This window comes from Enhydra lutris, unplaced genomic scaffold, assembly GCF_002288905.1.
Source record: "Enhydra lutris kenyoni isolate GAN:26980312 unplaced genomic scaffold, ASM228890v2 scaffoldscaffold111, whole genome shotgun sequence".
In the NCBI taxonomy this organism is placed as follows: Eukaryota; Metazoa; Chordata; class Mammalia; order Carnivora; family Mustelidae; genus Enhydra; species Enhydra lutris.
The window spans coordinates 1,715,365-1,739,978 of NW_019154195.1; the positions used below are offsets into that span (position 1 = coordinate 1,715,365).

General features: G+C 54.1%; 2 protein-coding genes across 3 annotated transcripts in view; one reads left to right on the forward strand and one right to left on the reverse strand.

Moving 5' to 3' along the window:
- LOC111139551 (small integral membrane protein 17) overlaps nt 1-12,010 on the forward strand; it is a 30,302-nt gene extending 18,292 nt beyond the window's left edge. Inside the window, exons 5-7 of the mRNA XM_022491859.1 lie at nt 7,588-7,840; nt 9,894-9,967; nt 11,780-12,010. Coding sequence (XP_022347567.1) covers nt 7,678-7,840; nt 9,894-9,967; nt 11,780-11,890 — 348 coding nt within the window. The 5' untranslated portion in view covers nt 7,588-7,677 and the 3' untranslated portion in view covers nt 11,891-12,010. The remainder of the gene's footprint in view (nt 1-7,587; nt 7,841-9,893; nt 9,968-11,779) is intronic.
- A 7,204-nt stretch (nt 12,011-19,214) lies between these two features.
- LOC111139546 (zinc finger protein 835) lies at nt 19,215-23,918 on the reverse strand. Of its 2 annotated transcripts, none has more exons than XM_022491854.1 (3): nt 23,840-23,918; nt 22,882-22,972; nt 19,215-20,887 (listed from the first exon to the last, which is right to left on the reverse strand). In XM_022491854.1, the coding sequence occupies exon 3, from the start codon at nt 20,835-20,837 to the stop codon at nt 19,215-19,217; it is 1,623 nt and encodes a 540-aa protein (XP_022347562.1). In that variant the 5' UTR covers nt 20,838-20,887; nt 22,882-22,972; nt 23,840-23,918. The 2 variants fall into 2 exon arrangements, with proteins under 2 accessions (XP_022347562.1, XP_022347561.1); XM_022491853.1 differs by having other exon boundaries at nt 23,817-23,918.
- Between the last annotated feature and the right edge of the window lie 696 nt (nt 23,919-24,614).

Below are 24,614 nucleotides of genomic sequence, written 5' to 3' on the forward strand. Positions count from 1 at the left end.
GAGACGCTAAGTGACACACCCAAGTACACACTAGTAGCAAACGGCAGAGCTAGCCTCTGGGACATCTCTGCCCCAACTCCTTCCTCCTCCCTCCTACCCTGACCCGGGTTTGCAGACTAGAGAATCACCGAGGAGCCTGAGAAGGTTGTTGGCCTTGGCGCGCATCTGCAGCTGGGGAAGTTGGGCGTAACCTCCATACCCATCAGTGGGGGAAGGACAGCTCATCCCGCTGCGGCCGACCCATGGCGGGCCCAGCACCACTCCTCCAGCAACCTCACCGCAGCCATGTCGTCCCTGTGGCCCCTCCGCTCCTTTCCCTATGCGCTGCAGGTCCTGGCTCCCGAGAGGGGAGAGGGGAGGCGGCGAGAAGGCCGCCCACCCTCCCCAACTCCCTCACGTCCCCCACCCCCACCCTCGAAGCCTCCGCGTCTGCGCAGCCGCCGTCGCCGCAGCTCCAGCTCTGCAGTGGCGGGACTGGGTCTGGTTGGGGAGGGTGAGTCCTTCGAGGGACCCCCGAGGGCGGGAGGTGGGGCTGGGGGCACGGGCGCGACCCGGGAAGCGCGCCGGTGACTGTGTGCGAGCGCGAATGTGGTTGGGGGTAGGACCGGAGGCGTTGCGAGGATGCGTGTCCGGGGAGGGGGCTCCCACTCCGCCCGCTGGGGGAGGGCTGGGCTGGGTCTGGGTGGGGTCTGCTCCCCCGCCCCGCTCCGACTGCCCCTCCGCCCGTCACCACCGTTGGATTCCGGCCTCCGCGTGAGGAGGGGAATGGCCCTGCATTGCGCACCCTCCTGGGTCGCTGAGTGCACGTGCGCCCGGGTCTTGCGGGGGTCTCGTCTGTGTCCGACCGCCCGGTGCGTTTAGCAGGCGGAGTGTGTGTGCCCACCCGCGCGCGCACCTGCACACGTGTGTTGTGGGTCTGGGCGCGGGTACCGCCCTGCGGAGGCCGGGCGCACGGGCGCAGGGGTCCGGCGCGTTTGCGTCCCCGCCAGGCTCCAGCCTTGAGGACCTTCTCCGTCCGTGGAATGGGCGGAACAGTACCGGCGGCGGAGAAGAAGGGCGAGGACTGCAGCGGGAAAGGTCGCGGCGTGCGCCCCGAGGCCTGCCGCGCTGGCGCGTTCCCGGGACGGCGGCTGCCGGGGTTCCTGTCAGGGTTGCGGTGGCCGGTTGCTGCGCCGCACCTCCCTCCTTCCCCCTCCGGGACTAACACGGAGGCGGTGAGGGGTGAATTCCTCCGCAGAGTGCTGTCTGCCCCTTCCCTCCTCCCTTCTCCATCCAGCCGGATCCAGCCTCTTGTGAGCTGGACCCCCAGGCCCTTGTCTTCTCCGAGGTCACCTCTCCTCCCCGGCCTGCATTGCGCTCACGCTAAACACACGGTTATAGCTCATGTTAAAGGCAAAACACGCCCCTACTCACGCTCTCTCGATAACTTTCCCATCATGATCAATAGCTTTTTTTTCATGGAAAATGTTGTGGACGAGGCCTCTTCCCACCGTTCTGCACACTTTCCGGCGCACACCGTGCTCTGTGTGGCTCGCTGACATGGTGTCCCCCTTTTAAACGTCTGGAAGTGTTTTTAAATGAGGAAGATGTAATCTAAAACCATAGATTTCCAGTGTTCTCTCCAGAAATCAGAAGATAGGTGACCCTAGGTCCACGTTTTCACTGGGCGAGTATTAGCCAGGCTTCTTCACCGACCGATCTCTCCTTTGCTACAGTCCCCACCACTCCCTATCGCCTCTGCCCATCCCGGCCATCAGTTGGCATTTGCTCGAGTTTTCCTTACAATAGAGAAGTATTTCTCTGGACCCCTATTTCATTTTGAATTTCAAACAGTGAAGTAAAAGCGAGGGGCTCGGGGAGGGACATGTTTATCTTTTTAGGTCTATCTCAATTTTGTTATCGGCGGAGCTTCTGGAGGTTGAACCTTGCTGCTGGTGTTCCAGACACCAGGTCTGCTGCTCTGTTCCTTGTTCTCTGCTCGCTGTCCTCCTGCTGCGGGAGAACGTGAGCCACTGAAGGTATTGGGTTCACCCGCAAGGCCCCGTACTCAGCACAGGTCTGGCACAAAGTTCTGGCTGAGAAATGCTTTGGAGAAGTCATTTACAGTCAAGCCCTCACGGTGGCAAGTGTTAACGGGGTCCCGTGGGAAGTGATGTCTCCGTTCAGCCTTGAGGTACGGGCAGTTTCTAGAAGCCAACACAGAAGGGCAAGGACGGGCCAGGCCGAGGGAAAACCTGTGTGTTCCTCCACTCGTCAGGTACTCACTGTGTATGGAGTCTCCTTCCGTCTCAGCAGAAAGCTTACGACGACTTGGTGAGGTCTCCGCCGTGTTCACGCCTTGCCAGGCTGGCAGCCGTGAGCGTCATCTTCCCCCACCTTTGACAGTTCCGTGTATGGTCCCAGCAACACCCATGCTACCGTTCCCCAACGCTTTTTCCTTTCCATCCCTTCCCTTGTCTCTCTTCTAGCATTTTTATTTAATCCCTGTGGTAGGCAGGAAGATGGTTCCCCGGAGACGTCCACGTCCTCATCCCCGGAACCTGTGAATCTGTTGGTTTCAGGGTGAGGGCTGACTTGGAGATGGGGGTTGATCCTGGATTCTTTGTGTGGACCAAAGCGATCGCAAGGGCCTTAAAAGTGGAAAGTAGGGCGGGAGGGTCAGAATCACAGTGACGCAGCGGGAGAGAGACTCAAGTGGGCAATGTGGGCTGTAAGGGTGGCGGAAAGAGCCGCGGAACCAAGCAACGCAGGAGGCTTACGATCCTGGAGGAGGCAAGGAGACTGATTCTCTCCCAGAGCCTCCAGAAGGGACCCAGCCCTGAGACAGCTGGAGTTTCTCCCAGGGGAACCCGTTTCAGACCTCTGAGCTATAGAACTATAAGATAAGTCTGCATTGTCTTCAGCCACCCAGCTTGTGGTAGTTTGCTGCAGCAGATGGGAAACCAAGACCGTCTCAAACGCCGTCCTTTTCCTGTCAGAACTGGGTGAACATTGATGTCGAAGACGCTGCAGAACCGGGTTCGAGCAACATAGCCACATGCGTACAACGTGCAGATCTCCAAACCACTCATTTACTTATAGATCGAAACAGGCATGTGCAGCAAACCATGAAGTCCCACGACATTTAGCCAGTTCGTGTCTGGTTTTCATCTTCTGTCTTCGCGAGGTCTGGAGCACACAGAGCAGTGGGCACAGAGCGTGTGAAGGCAGAGCTCCGTGAATTTGCACAAATGTTTTCACCCATGGGACCACTACTCAGGTCAAGCTACAGAACATCTCCAGGACCCCAAGAAAGTACCTTGCCCTCCCCTGTCCCCAGCCCGAGCCAGTAACTGATACGAACGTCATTTCTTTGCGTGTACCATACTTGCTTCTTAATGAATAAAATCACGCGTGTGTTCTCTGTGTCCGGCTCTTCTCACGCAGTTTAGGACATGTATTTCCACACTCATCCGTGTCATTGCGCGTGTCCTTTTTGTTTGACCCTTGATTTCTGAGTAACACTCCATTGTGCGAATGCATGACGGCTTACTTGTCCATCCTCTTACCGAGAGCCAGCGGGGCCGTCCGTGTACGGGAGCTGCTGCACTTTACGGATCAGGCTGACAGCAGTGCCGCCCTGTGAGTGTCTGTGGCGCGAGTTGTCCTTTCTCTGGAGGGAGGCGGCGCCTTCAGCTTCAGCAGATGCTTGTCAAGTAGTTTCCCAAGTGGTTGCTCCACATACACTCTCACCAGACCCCTGAGTGGCCGCACCTTCACGGTCTTTCTCAGTGAATTGCCAAAGGGAAACTTTGTTACAAATGGAAAGCCACTACCCCCCCCCCCTTTTTTGGTGTGTGTGTGTGTGTGTTTAAACAACAGAGTAATCTTTTTTTTTTTTAATTTATTTTCAGCGTAACAGTATTCATTGTTTTTGTACCACACCCAGTGCTCCATGCAATCCGTACCCTCTCTAATACCCACCACCTGGTTCCCCCCACCTCCCCCCCCCCCCCTCTTCAAACCCTTCAGATTGTTTTTCAGAGTCCATAGTCTCTCATGGTTCACCTCCCCTTCCAATTTCCCTCAACTCCCTTCTCCTCTCCATCTCCCCTTGTCCTCCATGCTATTTGTTATGCTCCACAAATAAGTGAAACCATATGATAATTGACTCTCTCTGCTTGACTGATTTCACTCAGCATAATCTCTTCCAGTCCCTTCCATGTTGCTACAAAAGTTGGGTATTCATCCTTTCGGATGGAGGCATAATACTCCATAGTGTATATGGACCACATCTTCTGTATCTTTGGTACCCCCCCCCTTTTTTATGGTACTGAGGGTGACGGTGACAATAAGCACAAGAAAGCAAACCAATATCCTTACCTCCTGGCTGGATGCTTGCTCTGAGCAGGAAACTGCTGTCTCTGAGAGAGAGGACGGATGTGGGGAGGGGAGGGAGGCGGATTAGCTCCAGACTAGACTATGGACTTTGGGCGGGCGGTGGAACCCCTCACATCCGTTAGGATGGCTGTTATAAAAAAAACCCAGGGTTGGGGCGCCTGGGTGGCTCAGTGGGTTAAGCGTCTGCCTTTGACTCAGATCATGATCCCAGGGTCCTGAGGTCGAGCCCCGTGTTAGGCTCCCTGCTCAGTGGGGAGCCTGCTTCTCCCTCTCCCTCTGCCTCCTGCTCCTCCTGCTTGTGCTCTCTCCCTCGCTCGCTGTCTCTGAAATAAATAAATAAAGTCTTAAAAAAAACAAAACCTAGGAAGCAACAAGTGTAGTTGAGGGTGTGGAGAAAAGGGAACCCTTGTGCACCATTAGGAACGTGAGTTGGTGTGGCTCCTGTGGGAAACAGCATGGAGGTTCCCAGAAAAAACATTGCAGAATTGCAGAGTTGCCCTACAATCCAGCAATTCCGCTTCAGGGCGTAGACCCCAGGAAGTGGAAGTAGGGTCCCAAGGGGTATCTGCATACCCGTATATTCATAGCATCATTATTCACAATGGCTACGACATCAAACGGACAAGCAAACGTGTTATTAAAAAGGAGGAAACCTCTGACGCGTGCTCCGCCATGGACGGCCTTGAGGACATTCTGCTGCATCACAGACGGAAAGTGGGGTGGTGGTACGGGGGCTGGGGGGGTCGTCGTTCAGTGGGGATAGAGTGTCAGCTGTAAGGAGGTAGGAGGAGCTGGGAATGTGTTCAGTACTGCCGAGCTGTTTGCCGGAAAACGGTTCTGAGTTTGAAGTTTGTGTTATGTGTATCTTGACTCAAATTTTTAAAAAGATTTTATTTACTTATTTGAGAGAGAACGAGCCAGGGAGAGCACAGAAGGAGTGGGAGAGAGGGAAGCAGGCTCCCCACTGAGCAGAGAGCCCGATGCGGGGCTTGATCCCAGGACGCCGAGATCATGACCTGAGCTGAAGGCAGAGGCTCAACCCACTGAGCCACCCAGGCGCTTCCAAAACTGAATTTTTAAAAAGCAATAGAAGAGGGGGCCAAAGAGGGAGGAAACTCACCTCCTTGGGGTTCAGTGTTGTTTGATCCTGGACGGTCCTGGAGGAGGGAAAGCGTAGGGACTGTGGCGAGGGAGACCTTGAAGCCATGTCCAGAGCGGGCCCTGCCCCGCCGGGTGGGGCATTGAAAGTCTCCTGACCAGGGGGGCTCCTGAGGAGCATGAAGCCGGTGGGGTGGACTGGGGGTTGTGGTGAGGGGAGGGGACCAGTGGGGTCAGTGGTGGAGTGGACCAGAGTGGGAGACTAGGACAGAGCGGGGACAGCATTTTCTGGGACAAGAGCAGGTGCGGGTGAGGAGACAAGTGGGCAGCGATGCCGGCGGAGCCCAGTGGGGACAGTGGTGGAGGCCTGTCAGGAAGGAGGAAGGCTGCGCTGGGGGCTGGGGACAGAGGGTGCAGGTGTCTGGGGAAACGCATTCAGATTTGAGTTTCGAGGGTTTGGGAGTCACCCCTGTCCATAGAAGACCTACCTGCTAATTTGTAATGCAGAAGCAAAGATACATTCTGCATATCCACAGCGTATGTGGTAGTTTCTGATAAGAAAGCATTTCAGGTCTACTCACAGGCACAGGAACAGACCCAAGAGCCGCGTCTCCCCATTTGCCAGGTTTGGAAATCATCCTTTGTTTGCTCTGATCCCTTGTCTCTGTCTTTTCCCTTTACTGTAGAAGTATTTCATTTCATTTCATTTCATTGTATTATTTTATTTTATCTTACTTTATTTTAAAGTAGGTTCCACACCTAGTGTGGGGCTTGAACTCACAACCCTGAGACGAAGAGTCGGATGCTGTATGAACTGAGCCCACCAGGCGGCCCCGCGGAAGTATGTTAGTGCAAATCCCAGCCATCGTGTCAACTCACCCTTACACATGTCAAAAAGATCTCTAAAAAAATAAGATGGATACTTTCTTACCTGTCCCTAAGACCATTTCCACACCCAACAGAAGGGATGAGGAGGCCTGACATCATCGAATACCCAGTTCACAATCAGTTTCCTTGATTGCCTTAAAAAAGTGTTGTTTTTTTTTTCCGTAACCATGTTTCTTTGACTCTGACTCCAAACACGGTCCCCTCGTGCTTTTGCCTGCTCAGTTGCTAATGTGTCTTTGAATCTAGACTGTGTGCCCTGTGGCTTCTAAATTTGATACAACAATTTTTATTTGTATAAACCTAATTAAAGGGCGCCTGGGTGGCTCAGTGGGTTGGGCCTCTGCCTTCAGGTGGGGTCATGATCTCGGGGTTCTGGGATCGAGTCCCGCATCGGGCTCTCTGCTCAACAGGGACCCTGCTTCCCCTTCTCTCTCTGTCTGGCTCTCTGCCTACTTGTGATCTCTCTCTGTCAAATAAATAAATAAAATCTTTAAAAGAAACCTAATTAAAGGAGAAAATGCTTTAAAAAGCTTTTATTTTCCCTATACCAAGGGAATTTACTCCTTTTCAAAAAATAACTATTCGCAAGGGCCATCGTCGGCAGGTTAATATAATGCAAGGCTGATAATGCATACGGTTCCCTAGAATCAGAACATAAACTAGCTCTAGAGTCTCAGGGTGGAGGGTAACCCAGTGTAGTTCCCATACTCCTGGAAGACAGCCTCCTGAATTTTGGGTTGAGAAGATCTAGAATGAGAATACTAAAGAATGTTTCATTCTAAATTAGACTTTTACTCCCCCAGCCTGGGGAATGCTTCTTGGTTTTCTTTTATGCCAACAAAGGAGAAAGGTGAGGCTGCTGGGGGCTGCTGGGAAGACTGTGGCCCTTTTCTCTGCAGCGAGACGGATTCTGGGGGCGACTCTGTCTTCCTAAAACCTTGCGGCTCTGTGCGTTGGGCGTGGAATGAACGTGTGTGTGGATGGGGTGCTCTCTGGCCCCCACCTTGGAACTCCTATTCCCTTTCTCACTTTATTTGTCCCCCGGGTACTTAGCCATTGGCATGCCGTCCTTCCCTCCCGCCCCGGGACCCGCAGGAACGCAAGACCCCCCAGGAGCAGAGAGCCTGCGTCTGTCACTGCTGGGTCTCCGGCACCTAGAAATGGTGCCGACGCACTGATGGCACTCCGTAAAGATTTGTGGAATGACGAAACATTTGCCAGCCCCCAGGTGCTGAATCCCGTGCCCCGGGAACCCAACGGGAGCAGGAGTAGAAGGAGAGACTCGCCTTGGAAACTCTACGTCCCGGAAAGATGCAAAGCCTCAGGCCGGAGCAGATCCGAGGACTGCTTGAGCCCGAGAGGACCAAGACGCTGCTGCCCCGGGAGACCAGGGCCTGGGAGGAGCGCGTCGCCCTCGCCAAGGACGGGGCAGCTGTGCAGGTTGGGGCCTCCGGCAGGGACGGTGACCAGAAAGGTGAGGGCAGGGGTCCCGTGGGTGGTGGGGACAGGGGGGGAGGTTGTGGCTGAGCCTCCGGGAAGACCCAATACTCCTTCCTTCACTCGTTCGGGGACGGCTATTTATGGAGCCCTGTGTCCATCAGCCTCCGCTGGGCTGCAGGTGGCCCCGAAACTTAGTGGCTTAAAGCCACAGTCACTCCTCCGCTCAGGATTCTGCAGGTCAGCATATGATGTGGGCTCAGGGGACGGTTCTCCCGCCGCCTGCATGGGCCTGAGCAGCCACCGACCGTGAGCTGGCGGAGGCAGCCGGTCGACCTCACGCGCGTCTGGCCGGTGTGAGGGTGCCGACCTGGGGCTGCTGTCTCCGCAGGCCAGCCCGGGCACGTTCTCATGGGGGTGGTTACGGGGAGAGAGGGGGAGCTGGCCACCCAGTTGCTCACAGGCCGTCGGTCAAAATCAGCTACGTGGTCAAGTTCAGCATCCCGAGGGCACAGGCTGCCCGGGGGTGTGGACACAGGGATCAATGAGCAAGTGGAAGGCCGCGTGGGACAAACCCATCAGAAGCACCTACTGCGTGCTGGGGGCTCAGGATCCAGCAGCGAACAGGATGGCCCCATAGAGCTGATTTTAGTGGACAGACAATGAACAAGGAACGAGATTAAAAGAAAAGTAATGTCTGATGAGCGCTCTGAAGACGGTAAAGTGGGGTGATTGATGGAGAGGGACCCAAGGGTGGTCAGGGCGGGCGAGAGAGGCAGGAGAAGGGGTCGTGTATTCCAAGAGCTGGGGGTCGCCGCGTGGACAGCCAGGCCACTCCGGCAATGACTCCGTGGTGGTGACAAGCTTGCTGTGTTCCTGGAGGCTGTGCTGAACAGAGCAGGGACACAGGGGAAGAGGGTAGAGATCAGCCTGGGCCAGCGACGTCCTGGAGACCACAGCACAGAGTGTGTTATTTGAATATTGGGAAGCCACGGGAAGGTTTCGAAGAGGAGGAAGACAGGATCTCATTTGTGTTTTGAAAAGGTTCTGCTAACCCATGGGTTCTCAACTGGGGGCGATGTTATTCCCCACCTCCCCTCCCCAGGGGATGTTTGATAAAGTCTGGAGTTTGGGTTATCTGCATAGGGAAGATGCCACCGCCACGTCACAGAGGTCAAGGACCCACCCCCACCACAAGGAGTTACACAGCCCCCAAGGTCAATGGTGCCCAGGCTGAGACAGCCTGCATCCGGCTGTGTGTGCGGATGAACCGTAGCACAAGGAGGTCGGAGTGGAAGCTGGGAGGACAGATAGGGGTTTCCCGCAACCGTCTGGGAGAGAGAGGACCTAGGCGCGTGTGGCAGTGGTGGACATAGGTGCAGAGATTTGAGACACATCTGGGAGGGAGAATCAAGAGTTGTTGCTGAGGGGGGGCGGAGGACAAGAGAGACCACCAGGATAACTGCTGGGGTTTGGGCTCAAACAGCTGGACCAATGGTGGGACCCCTGAAAGGCAGCCCCTCAGCAGAATGGGCGCTGGACCTTCTACTGGGGCAGGGTCTTCCCCCTCCCACCAGGGACAAGTAGGCCTGGGACTGGATGTGGATAATATGGGTATGAGTTCTAGCAGTGGGGAGGAGGCTGGGGGTCCTAGTGGGGCCTGGGTGCGGGGAGAGTGGATAGTGGCGCTCTTCGGCCTGGCCCGTGCTATCCAGCTAAGGAGCCAGAAGGTTGTTGACATTTGAATGTGGGAAGATGTCTCCACTTCTTCTCGGCAGATTCCGCACTTTCCCCTCCGCTCCCTCACTCGGTTTGTGCATGAAGCCTGTAGAGAAGCGTCAGTGTCACCCATCTGACGGGAGGGAACAGAGAGTCAGGTGGCAGATCACAGCAGGTGACACAGTCTAAGTCTAACAGGACATGACGGAAACAGGATCAGACTTCAGGTCTCGTGTTCTCTGGCCAGCTGGGCCAGAGTGCATGCGCGCGGGGGTGACAGGAAGGAGAACGGGGCTGGGATGCCAGGAGGGACGGGCAGGCAGAGCCCGGCTGCCTGGTCACTGACTCGTGCCTCCTGTCTCCTCTACCAGGCCTGTCTTCTTCAGAGCCTGGGCTGGCGCAGGAGTGGAACGTGGTGGAGGGAGACGAGTCCGAGGACTCGCAGGTAAGCTGGGGTTCCCTCCTCTTTCACAGATGCCCGCCCCCCAGACCTCAGTGGGTGGTCCCAATTTCTCTGCCTGCTTGGGGCTGTGAGCTCTGAGCCGTGTCCATGGGAAAGAGGACATTGTCCTGCAGTGGTCAGACATGGAAGGGGGGTTCCCCATGTGATGTGGAGACACATACCCTCCAGCCCTGCACTCAGAAGCTCGTCTTCAATTAGCCATTCATTCGCCTGCCTCCTCGTTCACCCGTCCACACTGTCATTTGCCTGCTCACCCCCATACACACTCCGTCCCTCCGTCCCTCTGTCCCTCCGTCCCCCCATTCATCTACCTCCTCTGTCTCACACGTCTGCTTCAGTTGCCACATATCCTTGGAGACATTTTTCCCCTTGGAAACGGAGACTAGTTGGGATTTCTGTGCAAGGGATTTGTGGAGGGAGCTGTGCTCCCAGGAGGAACTTGTAGGTGGTGAGGGAAGCTGGAAGGACTGAGAGGGAGTTTAGTTGGGGTTCAGCCTGGGCCCGAGCTCAGGAGGAGCTCTGGAGCCTCAGTAGTCCTCGTCCTCCTCTGAGCGAGTGGGGGCCCTGTTAAGCCCCATCACGGGTGTGGACGTCCTCCCGTGTGCTTCCTTGGGGAGGTGGCTCCCGTTAGCGAAGGGCATTTCTCAGAAGGGGGCAGGCATAGACATCAGCCATAAACCATGGCTAGCGGCCGATATGCAGAGCAATTGGGAGGCACTGTTGGGTCTATTATTAGTGGTCCGGTGTGTGTGTGTGTGTGTGTGTGTGTGTGTGTAAACCTTCTGTATTTATTATGCTTTCTTAACTTCGTACTCGGCTTTAAAAAATTGTCCTAAGTATTTCCAGTAAAATGCACAGATCCGTGAGTGTGTATACGTGTAACCAACACTCCAAATGAAGATTTTGAACATTGCCATTTTCTCAGGAAATCCCTTCCTCTTCCTTTCTGGTCTCTCTCACTCCCTCACCCCGAGGCAACCACATTTCTGGTTTCTGATAGGTTAGTTTTGCCTGTTGTTGAGCTTCCTCTGAACAGAGCCTACAATAACTCACATATGTTTCTTCAAATCTCCGAAAAGAGATTGTAGCAAAATTACTATCCTACCATCTGGTGTCTTCATTATAAATATTCTGGATAACTCTCCGTGTTGATATATATATTAATCACCTTTGTTCTTTCTTAAATTGACGTTTTACAGCTGGCAAATACTTTGTAATGTGCTGTGTTGTACCCATTTCCCCAACTGAGAAATTGTCAGATTTTTGGTGTTGTGGTTGCCACGGAAAAATAAATATTTGTCAAGTTGTCCTATTTTTCTGTAGCGTAAATTATGAGGAACTTCATAAAAATCTGTATTTTCTGGTCCTATCCAAGATTTACTGCATCAGAAAAATCCAAGGGGGAAACCTCGATATTTGAGGAATATCTTCCAAGTTTTTCTGGGGCTTTGCCAGGTCTCAGAGCTGCTGTGTCGGACATTCCATAGTATCTGCTGCATCCACTTCTCTTCTTCATCAGGATTTTTTTCATGTCGCCACTGACTTTCTAGATAACTCATTATGTCATATCCATTTCCCAAACTTCCCTGATATTTTAAGACCTGTTGCACTGTGCTCATCACGAATCTGCAGAATTGTCGCCATTGACCATTTTGTCTTCCATCCTTCATCCTGGTATGTCTTTCCACTCCTGTGTTCATTTGACAAAGGTGTATGGAGCTCATAACGCTATACCAGGCAAGAAATAATGGTGGCCCCTCTGTTTCTAATATACTTTTTTTTTCTCTGTTCCAGGGCTTTGTGGAGTGGTCGAAAGCTCCACAGCAAACCACCATAGTCTTGGTAGTGTGTGTCCTGTTTTTGTTCCTGGTTTTAACAGGGATGCCTGTGATGTTCCACATTTAGCTACGATGCGGACGATTGTTCTGAAATTGATCACTCTTTTTGTTAAGGAAACATCTTGGTTAAAAGTCAGCAATAGGTTTATTAGCAAATGCCTTTTAAACATCCATCAAGATGATTTTTTAAAAAAGATTTTATTTATTTGAAAGAGAGAGAATAAAAGAGAGCACGAGAGTGGGGAGGGTCAGAGGGAGAAGCAGACTCCCCGCTGAACAGGGAGCCTGATGCGGGACTCGATCCAGGATCACGACCTGAGCGCAAGGCAGACACTCAACCAACTGGGCCACCCAGGCACCTGATGATTTTTTTTTTTTTTTTACTTAACCTCCTGGGGTGAGGTTTTGCATTATGGTATTTCATCGAACTTAAGACATCGTTGATTGTAAAACACATATTATTTTATATATGACTGAGAAGAAAAGCATTCTGCTTCATGGTAGGATCCCACCAACTGGAAGCTGCTTTCCGGCTTCAGAGAGGATGAAAGAAAGTGCAACTGGGACTGATGAAATCTGGTAGACTCCCCAATATCACGTCATCTTGATAGTCTTAGGATCGTGGTAGGCCAATCTTTCCAGACTCTGAATTGTACTTCCTGATGTTTTATGTACGACTCTTGCCTCTCTCTTCATACGTAAGATCGGTGCTATCTTTGTCACGTTTTGGTAACATGGCGAGGCTTGCATCATAGAAGGACGTCCCTTTTATTGTTATCTAAGCCTTAGAGTAGTTTCTGTAGCTTAAGGAGTATCACTTCCTTGACATTTTGAAGGAATTCACCAGGAATCAGGGTCCTTTGCTCTGGGGAGAACGTTTCAGCTAATTCTTGGGGGGCTTTCTCAGTTTCTTCCCATGCTCTTGACTTATGAATACTTTTTACTTCATAAATTTTGGTGGATTTCTAGTGATTTTTATGCCCTAGGAAATTCTTCATTCCATTGAACTTTTCAGATTGTTAGCTGAATTATGAACACTGTTTTTTTTAAAGATTTTAATTAATTTATTTGACAGAGACACAGCGAGAGAGGGAACACAAGTGGGAGAGTCGGAGAGGGAGAAGCAGGGAGCCCAATGCGGGGCTCCATCCCAGGACCCTGGGATCATGATCTGAGCTGAAGGCAGACACTAAACCAACAGAGCCACCCAAGCGCCCTATGAATACTGTTCTATAATTAAATGAAAAACTTTATTTTGTTCTAACCCTCTTTTCCCTTTCAACTCCTGTTTGTGGTTGACCCATTATTAGATTTATCAAAGTTTTACCTCATCCACGATTACTTTTCTAAGGACTAGCATTGGGATTTATTTATGCCCATATTTCTCTAGTTTGTGATTTTATTATTTCCTTTGTCTGTTTTTATGTTGAATAGTTAATTCATTTATAATCTCTTTTTACAAAATTACTTGCTGAAGTAGTGTACTTCATAATAAATTACTTCTGATTATAGCCTTGGCCACATCTTAAAGTTTGGTAACCTGTGTTCTTGTTTATGTTGTTGTCTAAAGGTTATATTGTAGTGTTTCTACGATATAAAGAGTGCTTTAAACTCAGTGATCATGTTTATTTAAAAATAGTTTTGTTTTAATAATTTATGGCACTGTGAACACAAAATGTGGTCTCTAATATATCTGCGTTCAATACCTCCTTAAAAGTTTTTATTGTGGCCTACAACATGCCCACTGTTTGTACATGTACATTTAAGGTGAATATGTATTTTTGGTCTGTAGGAGTCAAAACTCTACATGTCTGTTAACTAACTCAGTCTTATCAGTTATATTGATTAGATCCATGTGTTAATTGAATTCTGGCTCACCTAATCTGCCAAAAGCCAATAAGGGGGTGTGAAAATCTGTTACTATGACTATGTTTGTCGATATATTTTTGTAACCTTTGCTTTATGTATTCAGCCACCGTGTTATCTGATGCTTACAAGTTACAGGACTGTTACGCCTTTGCCAGTTCAAGAGTAAAGGTAAAGCACAAGGCCAGGCACAGAGTAGCCACGCAATAAATGTATAGTTCAAACCTCATTCTGGGTCCTTTGTGAGATAGAAAGTGATCGTCTTGACTTTTATTTGACCTTGTCTGAGAGAGGTCAGTATTTCCATCCTGCTTTTTCATTCATGAGAGGTCAGTATTTCCATATTCCAGTATTTCGTTCACGTGTGTGTGTCTTTAGACTATTTGCATCATTTTGTTTTGATAGGACTTCCTGTGGCCTCTCCTGGGTTTGCCAAAGAAACAGGTAAAGAAACAGGAAGAAGCCTGGGACGCTCTCTCTCCCCATCCTTCCCGCCAGCCCATTGCGTCCGACAAGCAAGAACAGTCCCTTAAAAGAAACACAAGCCGCAGCTGTTACATTCATTAGGATTTACTGGTTGCAAATAACAGAAGCTCAATTCGAAGGAGCTCAAACTTGTTATTGATTAATTATTGATTCATGTTACACCACCAAAGTTCGGGAGGAAACTGGCTTAATTTATAGCTGGTTCCTGGGGCCTAAAAATATCACTAAAACCTTTCCTCCTCTTTGACCTCAGGGCTATGGTCTCTTTCAGGAATGACCTCCTCCTTTTTCTCCACATGGCTGGGAGGATGGCTACCACCACCACACTGACCTTCACGTCCAAGTGGCAAAGTGGGGGACATGGGACAGACTCTCATCACACCCAGTCCCACCTCCCACCCCTTCTCTGCCACAAGAACTGGAACCTTGAAGTAAGGCATGGAGAGAATAGTAGCTGAAGGCAGGAACAAGTTGTCATGGGAACAGGCGGAGAATGGACAGGAAGGACAGGGCAAGGGTGGAAATGAGGAGCTGCCATGGGGACCGTCCCAGATGTCCAGGCCAGAGGGGATGCTGTGGGAGCTGTGGGCTGATTACTTCGGTTTGTGCCGCAAGTCTTCATCAAATTTGTGGGAAATAATCATGAAAATAATGTAAATCATATAAGCAGTGGTCATTCATTTGGATTCTATCACATGCCAGAACCTCATTTCATTGATGATGGAAGTATCCACCCACCAACCGTGATGTTCCATTCTCCAAGACCGGATGGGTCCCATAAAACCGTAATTAAGACCATTCCTAACCCACTCAGTTCAGCAGGTGAAAGTCAAATTCCTCACAGTGGCCGCCCATCCCTGAGGGAACTGGCCTGCGCTTGCACCCCTCCCTCCATCCCATCTGCACTGGCCTTCTGATGTTTGAACAAACCCATCATGTGCCTGCCTCCAGACCTTTGCACTGACTCTGGAATGGGCCTCTTCCTGGAATGCTCTTTCCCCAGAAGCTGAGGTGGCCCCCTCACCTCCTGCAGTGCTCTGCTCCAACGTCTCCTCAGACAAGCCTCCACCACCGTCTGCAAATAGCACCTCCCTCCACTGGTCACTCTCTGCATAGCCTGTATAACCAATGGACAGTTATGGGTTCATGAGGTTCTGGTCTGTCCTCCTCTGCTGGGTCTTCCTGGGGGAACTGAGTCCTGGGAAGGTTGAATTGGGGGAGGGGGCTGCAGAGTTCAGCTTGTGTTTCCTGGGAACTCTCCATGCCAGCTGGTGGGACCCCACACCTTTCCGACCCACTCCCCCATGCTCTTGAAGCTGCTCTGTTCCCTCCTGGAATGGGACGTGTTGGACCCAGGGAAGTATCTGTATAAAGTATCTGGGGAACACATTGTGTGCGGGGTGGGGGAGGGAACATCACTTAAGTTGGCAAATATGGTCCCGCCCATTCTCAGAGTCCCGGACCTCCATCCTTTCTGCCCTAAAGGGCAAGTTTCCCCTGGTCTCTGTGGTGACTGAACTCGGGCCTATGTCTGTAAACGAGGGTCCCATTGCACTCATTCATCCATTCACCCAGCACTCCCTGAAGACCTACTGTGTGCAGAGCACCTCAGCTGGGTGAAGGTCAGAAAGCGGAGTCAGACTGTGTGGCCCATGGCCCTGAATGGTTGTAGGGTTGGGGCTGGGCATGTTCAACTATTCATTCACTCTATTTCTTGAGGACCTTCTGTGTGCTGACACTTGAGTTGGGAGATGTCTGGGTGTAGGCAGCCGCGGACTGGGCTAGAGTCAAGAGACCAAACCAGGCCCCAACTCGCGCCTCCTTGAAGCCCAGGGGCTAATAGCCGTGTGGGTGGAAAAGTTGAGCAGCGCTTGAGAAAGGGCCTGAGCTATGGATCCTAAGACTCGCTGACGTGGTTGCCTGCATGTGCTTATCTGGAATGGGCAAAACAGGCCTGCTCATTAAACCATTGTGGGATTGTGCTGTCCTTGCATGGGCCATAAACTATGTCTTGAGCCACTTTGAAGATAGTGCACCTGGTTCAAGAATTATCTGAAGACAGAGACCACTGGCGTCAGAGCGTCTGCTATTAGTCCTTGGGAAATAGATAATGGGAAAGCTTGAAGGGTTTTCTGTGCATGTTGCAAATTCTTTAGTAATCAGCTAAAAATAGATACTTCCTTATAATTGTTTCTGTTAGCTATATAATGCCTCACAGCCTTGAATAAAATTGGCACAGCTTGGACATCATCCACTTTGCCCCTCCTGTCCCCATTTCTTTGCGTCTCGTCTTTGTCTCACCATCCTCTTGCTCTCTCGACCCTGGTCGTGTTGTCGCGCCGGCCGCGACATCCGGGGCATAGGGATGAACTGGCTGTGTCATCCCTGACTCTGAATGACTCCAGGGTTGATGCTGGTATGTACAATTATTGTCACCTGGAGCTTCTTAAGGACCTACTATGTGCTGAGGGTTGGGCCAGACAGTTTGGATTCCAGGAGGGAATGAGGACGCATGCTCTCTGATTCAGGGCTGGTGCTAAGGATGTTCACTTATTCATTAATTTACCTGGCCTATTAATGTATATCTCCTAAGGACCTACTGTGTGCTGGTGCTTGGGCTGGATGATGCCTGGGTACAGGGAGGAAGCAACTGTGTGGCCTCTGGCCTTGAATGACTCCAGGGCCAATGCTGGGATGTTAAAACTAGTCACCCAGTACTTCATAAGGATCTCCTCTGTGCAGAGGCCTGGGTGCTGTCTGGAGCACAGAGAAGACTCAAGATACCATGAGTCTTGACTCTAAGACAGGTCGGGGATTTTTCACTCATTTGTCTATTCATGTGAGATTTCCTGAGGACCTACTGCGTGCCGAGACCTGTGTAGGTAATGCCAGGGCAAAAGTAACGGCACACATCCTGTCCTCCTTGGCCCTTCGCCAGCTTCCTTGTTAGGACTAAGAGCCAAGGAAGCTGTGGGGCAGGAAGACAGATGTCTTTGTATTTATGTGTCTGTGTCGCTGTTTTAGCTTCCCTCCTCCTTGTACACATTAAAGATCATTTGTCTTTATTTTCAAGGCTTGACATTATTTTTTGACAAATTACATCCCTTTTTCAAACTTTTTCAGGAAAGGAAATCTGAATATGGAATAGACACTGGATGACATCCAGAAATTAATCTTTCACCAGGTGTGACGATATTGTGGTTTTATAGAGGCTATTTTTTCTTTTCCTAAGGAGATACAAACTAAGGTATTTAGCAATAAAGTGATACCATGTCTGCAATTTACTTGAAAATAGACCAGGAAAAAAATATGGACATATTTTCATGACCCATTCTAAAAGCAAATATGTATCATAAAATATGGCAAATGCTGTTATGAAGACATTTTTGGGTATTGTGTTCATATTCTATTAAGATAGTATTCTTAAGACATTCAAATTGGATGGGCATATGGGCATTTATTATACCTTTTTTGTATAAATGAAAAATCTCACAAAATTATTTAATGTGGGGGGTTCGTTTTTATGCAGGAGGGGTTTTACGTTGTCCCATGATACAGGACACTTTATTGGTCAACCTTGTAAAAAAAAATTCCTAACCGAAAAATATTTTTCCCATGATTTTTTTCTTTTCTGGAGCTGAACACATCACAGTGAGATCAAAAGAATCATAAGTGATACCCATGAAATCTGATGCCCAAAACTTGTGAAACAGGAACACCTGTTCTCTTGTCTAATGGTACAAGGCGCTTCCAGATATAAAATAATAAGAGGTGGGAAGCTGTGTGCCGTGTGCTGCTGTACGGAAAGGTGTGCTGTGCATCTTTTTACAAATATCCACATAAATATTTGTTTCTATATGCATAGAAGATGCTGGAAAGATACCAGGAAACTCAAGAATGGTTGCTTCTAGGGAAGGGGGGACTTGTTGGTTAGAGGGTATGGAGGAAGATAGGGGTAGGATTTTTTTTTTAATTTGCTAATTGTGGACCCAAGAAATGTGTTACCCACAGTGTAATTTTGTAGAGATCATGTGTACGGCCATAAATTACCTCGTGGAGATAGTAGGTGACTCTTGTCTTCTGTCTCATCACACCGTTGAGAAGGCCCTTCCTACACTGCCCCCAGGGTTGGCTATGATGCTCGCTTTGGCTGATAGGTCTAGAGGCAAACTCGACAAGGTCAAGGTCAGAGGCAGGAAGCGGTGCTCGTGTGGGCCCACTCTCCCAAATTCCTGCTAGTGCTGGGAGCACGAAGCCAGGTCGGATGTGCCTCCTGAGGAAGACAGCGACGTTGGCCCAGCGGAGCAGCCCTGGACAGCCAGCCCCCATCCAACCGTCTGCTGACCACAGACGTGTCAGTGAGTCCAGCCAGGGTCGACTGAGCCTGGTCCAGACCAAGGGAAACACCCCGCATGGACAGCATTAAAGGGACAAGTGCACTCGGGAGGATGTTACACAGCAACTGCTAACCTGCGGGGAGGGTTGTGAGCTGGGGGCAGAGAAAGCTGGAGCAGGGGAGAGTGCGTCCTCGCGCTGGAAAAGGCCGGGGTCCACTCCCTCGGGTCTGTCAAGGGAGAGGCCTCGTCTGGAACCTGTCCTCCGGCCCGTCCTCACCTGGGCAGCGCTGTTTGCGGACGCGTCTGTCCTTCAGACGCTGCTCCCTCGTTAACACGCCCACTTCCCCAAAGGAGCTGAACCTTCTACGCAGCTAAATTTATTGAACAAATGCCGACTCGGTCACAAAACCTTCAACTAAAGGCTCGCTAGGGACGCACGGACACTTCTTTGGGTCTCCTGTCTCGGGTCACATTCCTCACTCTGAACCAGAAGGCCGCGGGGGGGTGTGGCGGGGGGAGCAGTCTGCCAGACGCGGGGTCGAGTCCCGCCCGGGGACTCCCTCCCGGTGTGACCTCGGGCGAGTCCCTGCGCCTTTCCGAGGGCGGGCGGCCCAGGGAGCGGGGCGGCGCGCCCCTGAGCCGGAAGTGCGCCGTGAACGCGCGCGGGCGCGCCGCCGGGCTAGCGGGGGCGCGCGCCACACGTCAGCTGCTGTCCGCCCGCCCGCCGGCCGCCGGGCCCGCCACGTCCCCGCCGCCAACCCGCGTCTCCTCCCGGGGGCAGCTCAGGTGTCGCGTCAGGGGCGGCAGCTGCGCGACGGTGTCGCCGCACCGGCCGCCCGAGCAGGGCTTCCTGGCGTGCGTGCGCTGGTGGCGGATGAGCGCGGAGGAGAAGCTGAAGGCCTTGCCGCAGCCGCCGCACTCGAAGGGCTTCTCCCCGGTGTGCACGATGTGGTGCTGGATCAGGTAGGAGCGGTTGCTGAAGGCCTTGCCGCACTCGGGGCACGCGTACGGCCGCTCGCCCGTGTGCGTGCGCTGGTGCAGCGTGAGCGAGGAGCCCTGGCTGAAGGCCTTGCCGCACTGCGCGCAGCGGTAGGGCCTCTCGCCCGTGTGGACCTTCTGGTGCTCGATGAGGGAGGACACGTGGCTGAAGGCCACGCCGCACTGCAGGCACCTGTAGGGCTTGGCGCCCGTGTGCGCCAGCTGGTGCTGCCGCAGGTGCGAGCGGTTGCTGAAGGCGCGGCCGCAGTCCGGGCACGCGTAGGGCCGCTCGCCCGTGTGCACGCGCTGGTGCTGGCTCAGGTGCGACACCTGCGTGAAGGCCTTGGCGCACTGCGCGCACGCGTACGGCTTCTCGCCCGTGTGGATGCGCCGGTGCTCGGCCAGCGAGGCGCTCTGGCTGAAGGGCGCGCCGCAGTCGGGGCAGGCGTACGGCTTCTCGCCCGTGTGCACGCGCCGGTGCTGCGTCAGGTGCGCGGTCTGCGAGAAGGCCTTGGCGCACTGGCCGCAGGCGTAGGGCCGCTCGGCCGTGTGCGTGCGCTGGTGGCGGATGAGCGCCGACGAGAAGCGGAAGGCCTTGGCGCACTGCGCGCACGCGAACGGCTTCTCGCCCGTGTGGATGCGCTGGTGCTCCAGCAGGGACGAGCGGTTGCGGAAGGCCTTGGCGCACTGGCCGCACGCGAACGGCCGCTCGCCCGTGTGCACGCGCCGGTGCTGGGCCAGGTGCGTGGGGCGCGCGAAGGCCTTGCCGCAGTCGGCGCAGCGGTGCGGCCGCTCGCCCGTGTGCGTGCGCCAGTGCGACGCCAGGTAGGAGCCCTGGCTGAAGGCCTTGCCGCACTCGGGGCACGCGTAGGGCCGCTCGCCCGTGTGCGTGCGCAGGTGCAGCGTCAGGTGCACGCTCTGGCTGAAGGCCTTGCCGCACTCGGCGCACGCGAACGGCCGCTCCCCGGTGTGCGTTCTTTGGTGCAGGGTGAACGCCGAGCAGTAGCTGAAGGCCTTGCCGCAGTCCCCACACTTCCACGGCTTCCCCGGGCTGCCCCCGCGCTCCTGCGCCGCGGACTCAGCCTGCTTCTGCTTCCGGTTCTTCCTCGGCGCCCCGCGCCTCTGGGGCCCGCTGCCGGTTTGGGGGGTTTGGGGACCGGGAGGGCTCGAGCCGGTTCCCGGAATCCCGCTGAGCTCATCCTGCGCCCGCACAGCTCGCCCGGTGGGCTCTTCCCCGTGGGCCACGGCCTGTTGCTTCAGGCAGCTCTCCCTGACCTGACCCTCTGGTTGCCAGGTTTCTCCCGCCTCGGAGCCCTGGGGGGCGGCCTCAAGCAAGAGTCCTTCCATCCCCGCCTCCTGAGCTACTGTTGCCCGTCTTCACGTGTCCGCGATGGGATCTGAAAGAAAAGAAAACCAAACAGGTTGGTCGTTTGTCCTGGGCTGGAAAAGGCTAAGTGCAGGGTCTCAGCCTCCACACTCCTGCCAGTTGGGGTCAGGTCGTTTTTTGTTGCCGGCCGTCCTGTGCCCCCCCCCCCCCCCCCCGTGATTGCCAAAAGTGTCTCCAGACATTTCCAGGTGTCCCCCCAGGGTCAAAATGATCCCCGATTGAAAATCACGGACTTAACCAACTGAAAACAATTTCAAAAGGTCCTTCCAAAAATAGGACTCTGATAGCTTTTTTTTAAAATAAAGATTTTATTTGAGAGAGAGACAGCACGAGTGGGGAGGAGAGGGAGAAGCAAGCTCCAACATGAGCAAGGAGCCTGAGGCAGGACTTAATCTCAGCACCCTGGGATCACGACCTGAGCTGAAGGCAGAGGCTTAACTGACTGAGCCACCCAGATGCCCCCTGACAGCCCTTAAATCTTTGCAACCTGGTGCTACAGGCTAGAAGGTGTCCGGCCACCTCACCAAATTCATAGATTAAAGCCTGAAGTGATGGTGTCTGCGGGAGGGGCCTTTGGGAGATAATGAGGCCCCTCCATGATGGGATCGGTGTCCTTATAAGATGAAGAGAGACCAGAGCTCCCTCCACCTCGTGAGGGCACAGCGAGGAGGAGACCACCTCCAAGCCAGGAAGAGGGTTCTCACCAGAACCCCAACCTGGCTAACACCCTAACCCTGGCTTCCAGCCTCTAGAACTGTGAGGAGATGGTTGTCGAAGACACTGAGTCTGTAGTACTTGGTTATGTCTGTCGGAGCTGAGAGTTTTCTTTGCTGGAGAAAAATCATACCCAGAGAGACAGGGAGTTCCCAAACTCCATGCATAACAGACTGGTGGTGGGAGCGGGCACTGGAGAAACCACTGGGATTTTTGAGGAAAGCTGAAGACACACATTCCCTGTAGCCCAATCATTACATTTTCTGGAATGTGAGCTTCTCTTGCTCCCATGTGTACCTGGAGGCCTAAGATCCTGTGTGACAGCCAGATACCAGAAAACCGTGCAGCTGTCCATGGACAGGGACAGTCCGAGGGACAGGGGTATATTCATACAGGGGAGTACTTCAGAGCATGAGCACGGCCGCCCATCAGCTGCTGCACCAGTTCAGAACCTTAGATACACGGTGTTGGCGAGAAAGTAAGATGCAGAGAATTTATCAGGTGCGATGCTATTTAGGTTACAAACAGGCAGACTCAACCATCTGTTTTTTAGGGATTGTGAACATGGGGCAAAGGTTCACCGTGCCACCCTGAATGGGGCCTGGCAGCATTGCCTGTGAACACCAACTGGGAACACGGACTCTGCTTTTTCCCAAGAGCCCTGGGGTTCGAGGGCACGGGAATGTGGCCATCTTGGCTGCACTGTTACAGTGGTGATTCCCGGCACCTGTTGGACACAGAGCTACGTGCCCGCGTCCTTTAAGCTCCTGCCACGTGTTAGCTCACTGTTCCTCAGTCACGTTCCCAGAAGGGGCAGTGCCCACACCTGGGCCACCTGACTCCAGAGCTTTTCCTTGATGCTCTCGCCTGCCTTGGGCTCCTACTGCTCCAACGATGGGCCTCCCCCTGTTCTACAACATCCCAGGCGCGCTCCTGACTCAGGGCCTTTGCCCAGGCCTCAGGGAGAAGACTTCTGAGTGCAGACCCAGAAGTGAAGGAGTGAGCGTTCTGGGCCACAAGTGCAGCAGGGGCAAAGGTCTGAGCAGGACCATGGCTGGGGTGACAGAGGAAAAGCAAAGGTGCTGGGTGTGTGTGTGTGTGTGTGTGTGTGTAGCAGAAGAACTGAGGCAGATAGCAGGGGAGCTTAGGTATGTGGGGGTGAGGGTCAGACCAAGCAGGATCTTGTGTGCAGTGGTGAGAACCAGCCCCAGTTCTGGTGCCGTCTCTGCAGGCAGCCGTCAGGCCAGAGTCAGGCCCAGCTTTGTCCCCAGAGAGGGCAGGGGTACCCACCTTGTGGTCTTGGGAGCATCGGGTCCTGTCCACGTCCCTCAGCTTGTGACCCCTGCTCTGGCCACCCTGCACCGGTGGGTCTAGTCAGCACCTGTGAGAGAGAAGTGGGAGCTGTGAAGGAAGATGCTGGGGCAGAGGGCATGTGGGTGCAGGGCGGGGTAGTCCTGGCCCGGGCACGCAGGCAGACAGGCAACCAGAGGCGAGACAGACATACCCACAGGCAGGCACACATGGAGTCACACAGAATCACACGTGCTGCCCCGTTCACACAGGCAGTGTGCACTGGGACACCACACACAGTGACATACCCAGACGCACAGTCACACATGTGCAGCGTCTGGCCCATGTGCAGAAACACAGCGACCCGGGCTTGCACGGCATCTCCTATGCACCCTGCGACCCCTGCACAGATCGCCCCTCCCGGTCCAGGTGAGGGACGCAGAAGGACGCAGGCACACTCAGGCTGGCAGACACGCCCCTCGGAAAACACCGTGGACAGCAGCACACCCAGACACACGTGGAGTCACACACTGCACACCCAGAAGAGGTTCCACACGTGGGCACACATGGGCACGGGTCTCCGAGGGCTGACATCTGCTCAGTTAAGCAGGCTGCTCCCCCTTTACGGGGCACCTGCCGGCAGATCAGTGACGGGGGGGGGGGGAGGGCTCACATGCAGAGTTGCACCCACAGTTACACACCTGCAGGGGTTCAGCCGAGAGGGTCACCCTCACGCAAACGGACGGGCTCACTCCTGCACGGCTCACACCTGCACGAGCACGCAGGTACAAACACGGCGGCACGAGGGACGGACTCACACAAAGTTCTGGAGTGACGCACGTGCAGACAGGCGGGGCGGGACTCAGATGCACACCGCCGTGGGAGTCACGAACGTCCAGCGACACAGCGACAAGCACACCCGCGCGCACACCCACCCGCGCACGCGCACACCGCACACCAATGCCTCGCCTCCCAGCGCCAGCTCGGAAGGCCGTGGAGGGATCCCCCTGAGCTCGTGGGTTCGGGTCAGGTTCTCCTTGGTCTCCAGCCGTCGCGGACCCCAGTAGCCCCTGGCCCCGCGGTGGCTCGGACAGTCCGGCTGTACCGGTCACGCCCGCGACCACCCGGATGGGCCGGAGCACCGGGCCGAGGCGGAGTGCGCGTGCGCGGCGGGACAACGGGGACCCGTGTGCCACTCCTGAGAACTACAATTCCCAGAAGGCGCCGCTCCGGGGCCGGAAGCTCCCCCGCCCTGCGGACGGAGGGACGGGCGGAGGGCTCGGGTGGGGGGGCGGGACGAGGAGTATGGGGGCGGGACTCTTCCTCCTCAGGGGCGGGGCGGCCCGCGGCTCCGCGGGGAAGCCGCTGAGGATCAGAGACGCCAAGTCAGTGGACGCCGAACAGCGCGGCGCGGGCGGGAGCGGGCGCTCAGCACCCGCGGGCCGCGGCGGTCGGAGTTCGACCTCGTTCCGCTCCGGAGCAGAGCGGGCGGCTGGGCGAGCGGACGCGCCCCACCGCGTGCGCCCCGGGCCGCGGGTGTTCGCAGGCGCTCCCCGGGAGGAAGCTGTGCGGGCCGCCGTGTCCCCCGTCCCGCTGGAAGCTCCTGGCCCTGCCGCGCGAAGGGCCGCCCGGCGTCCTGCCCGCCTCCCAGGGCGCCCCGACCCGTGCGTCAAGATCCAAGGATCGTGGTCTTAAGACCCCGACGGCTGTTTTTTCCGGTTTAGTTTTCTACT

Excerpts from the sequence above, each read along its gene's own strand:
- LOC111139546 (XM_022491854.1), bottom strand. The coding sequence starts at position 20,837 with ATGGAAGGACTCTTGCTTGAGGCCGCCCCCCAGGGCTCCGAGGCGGGA.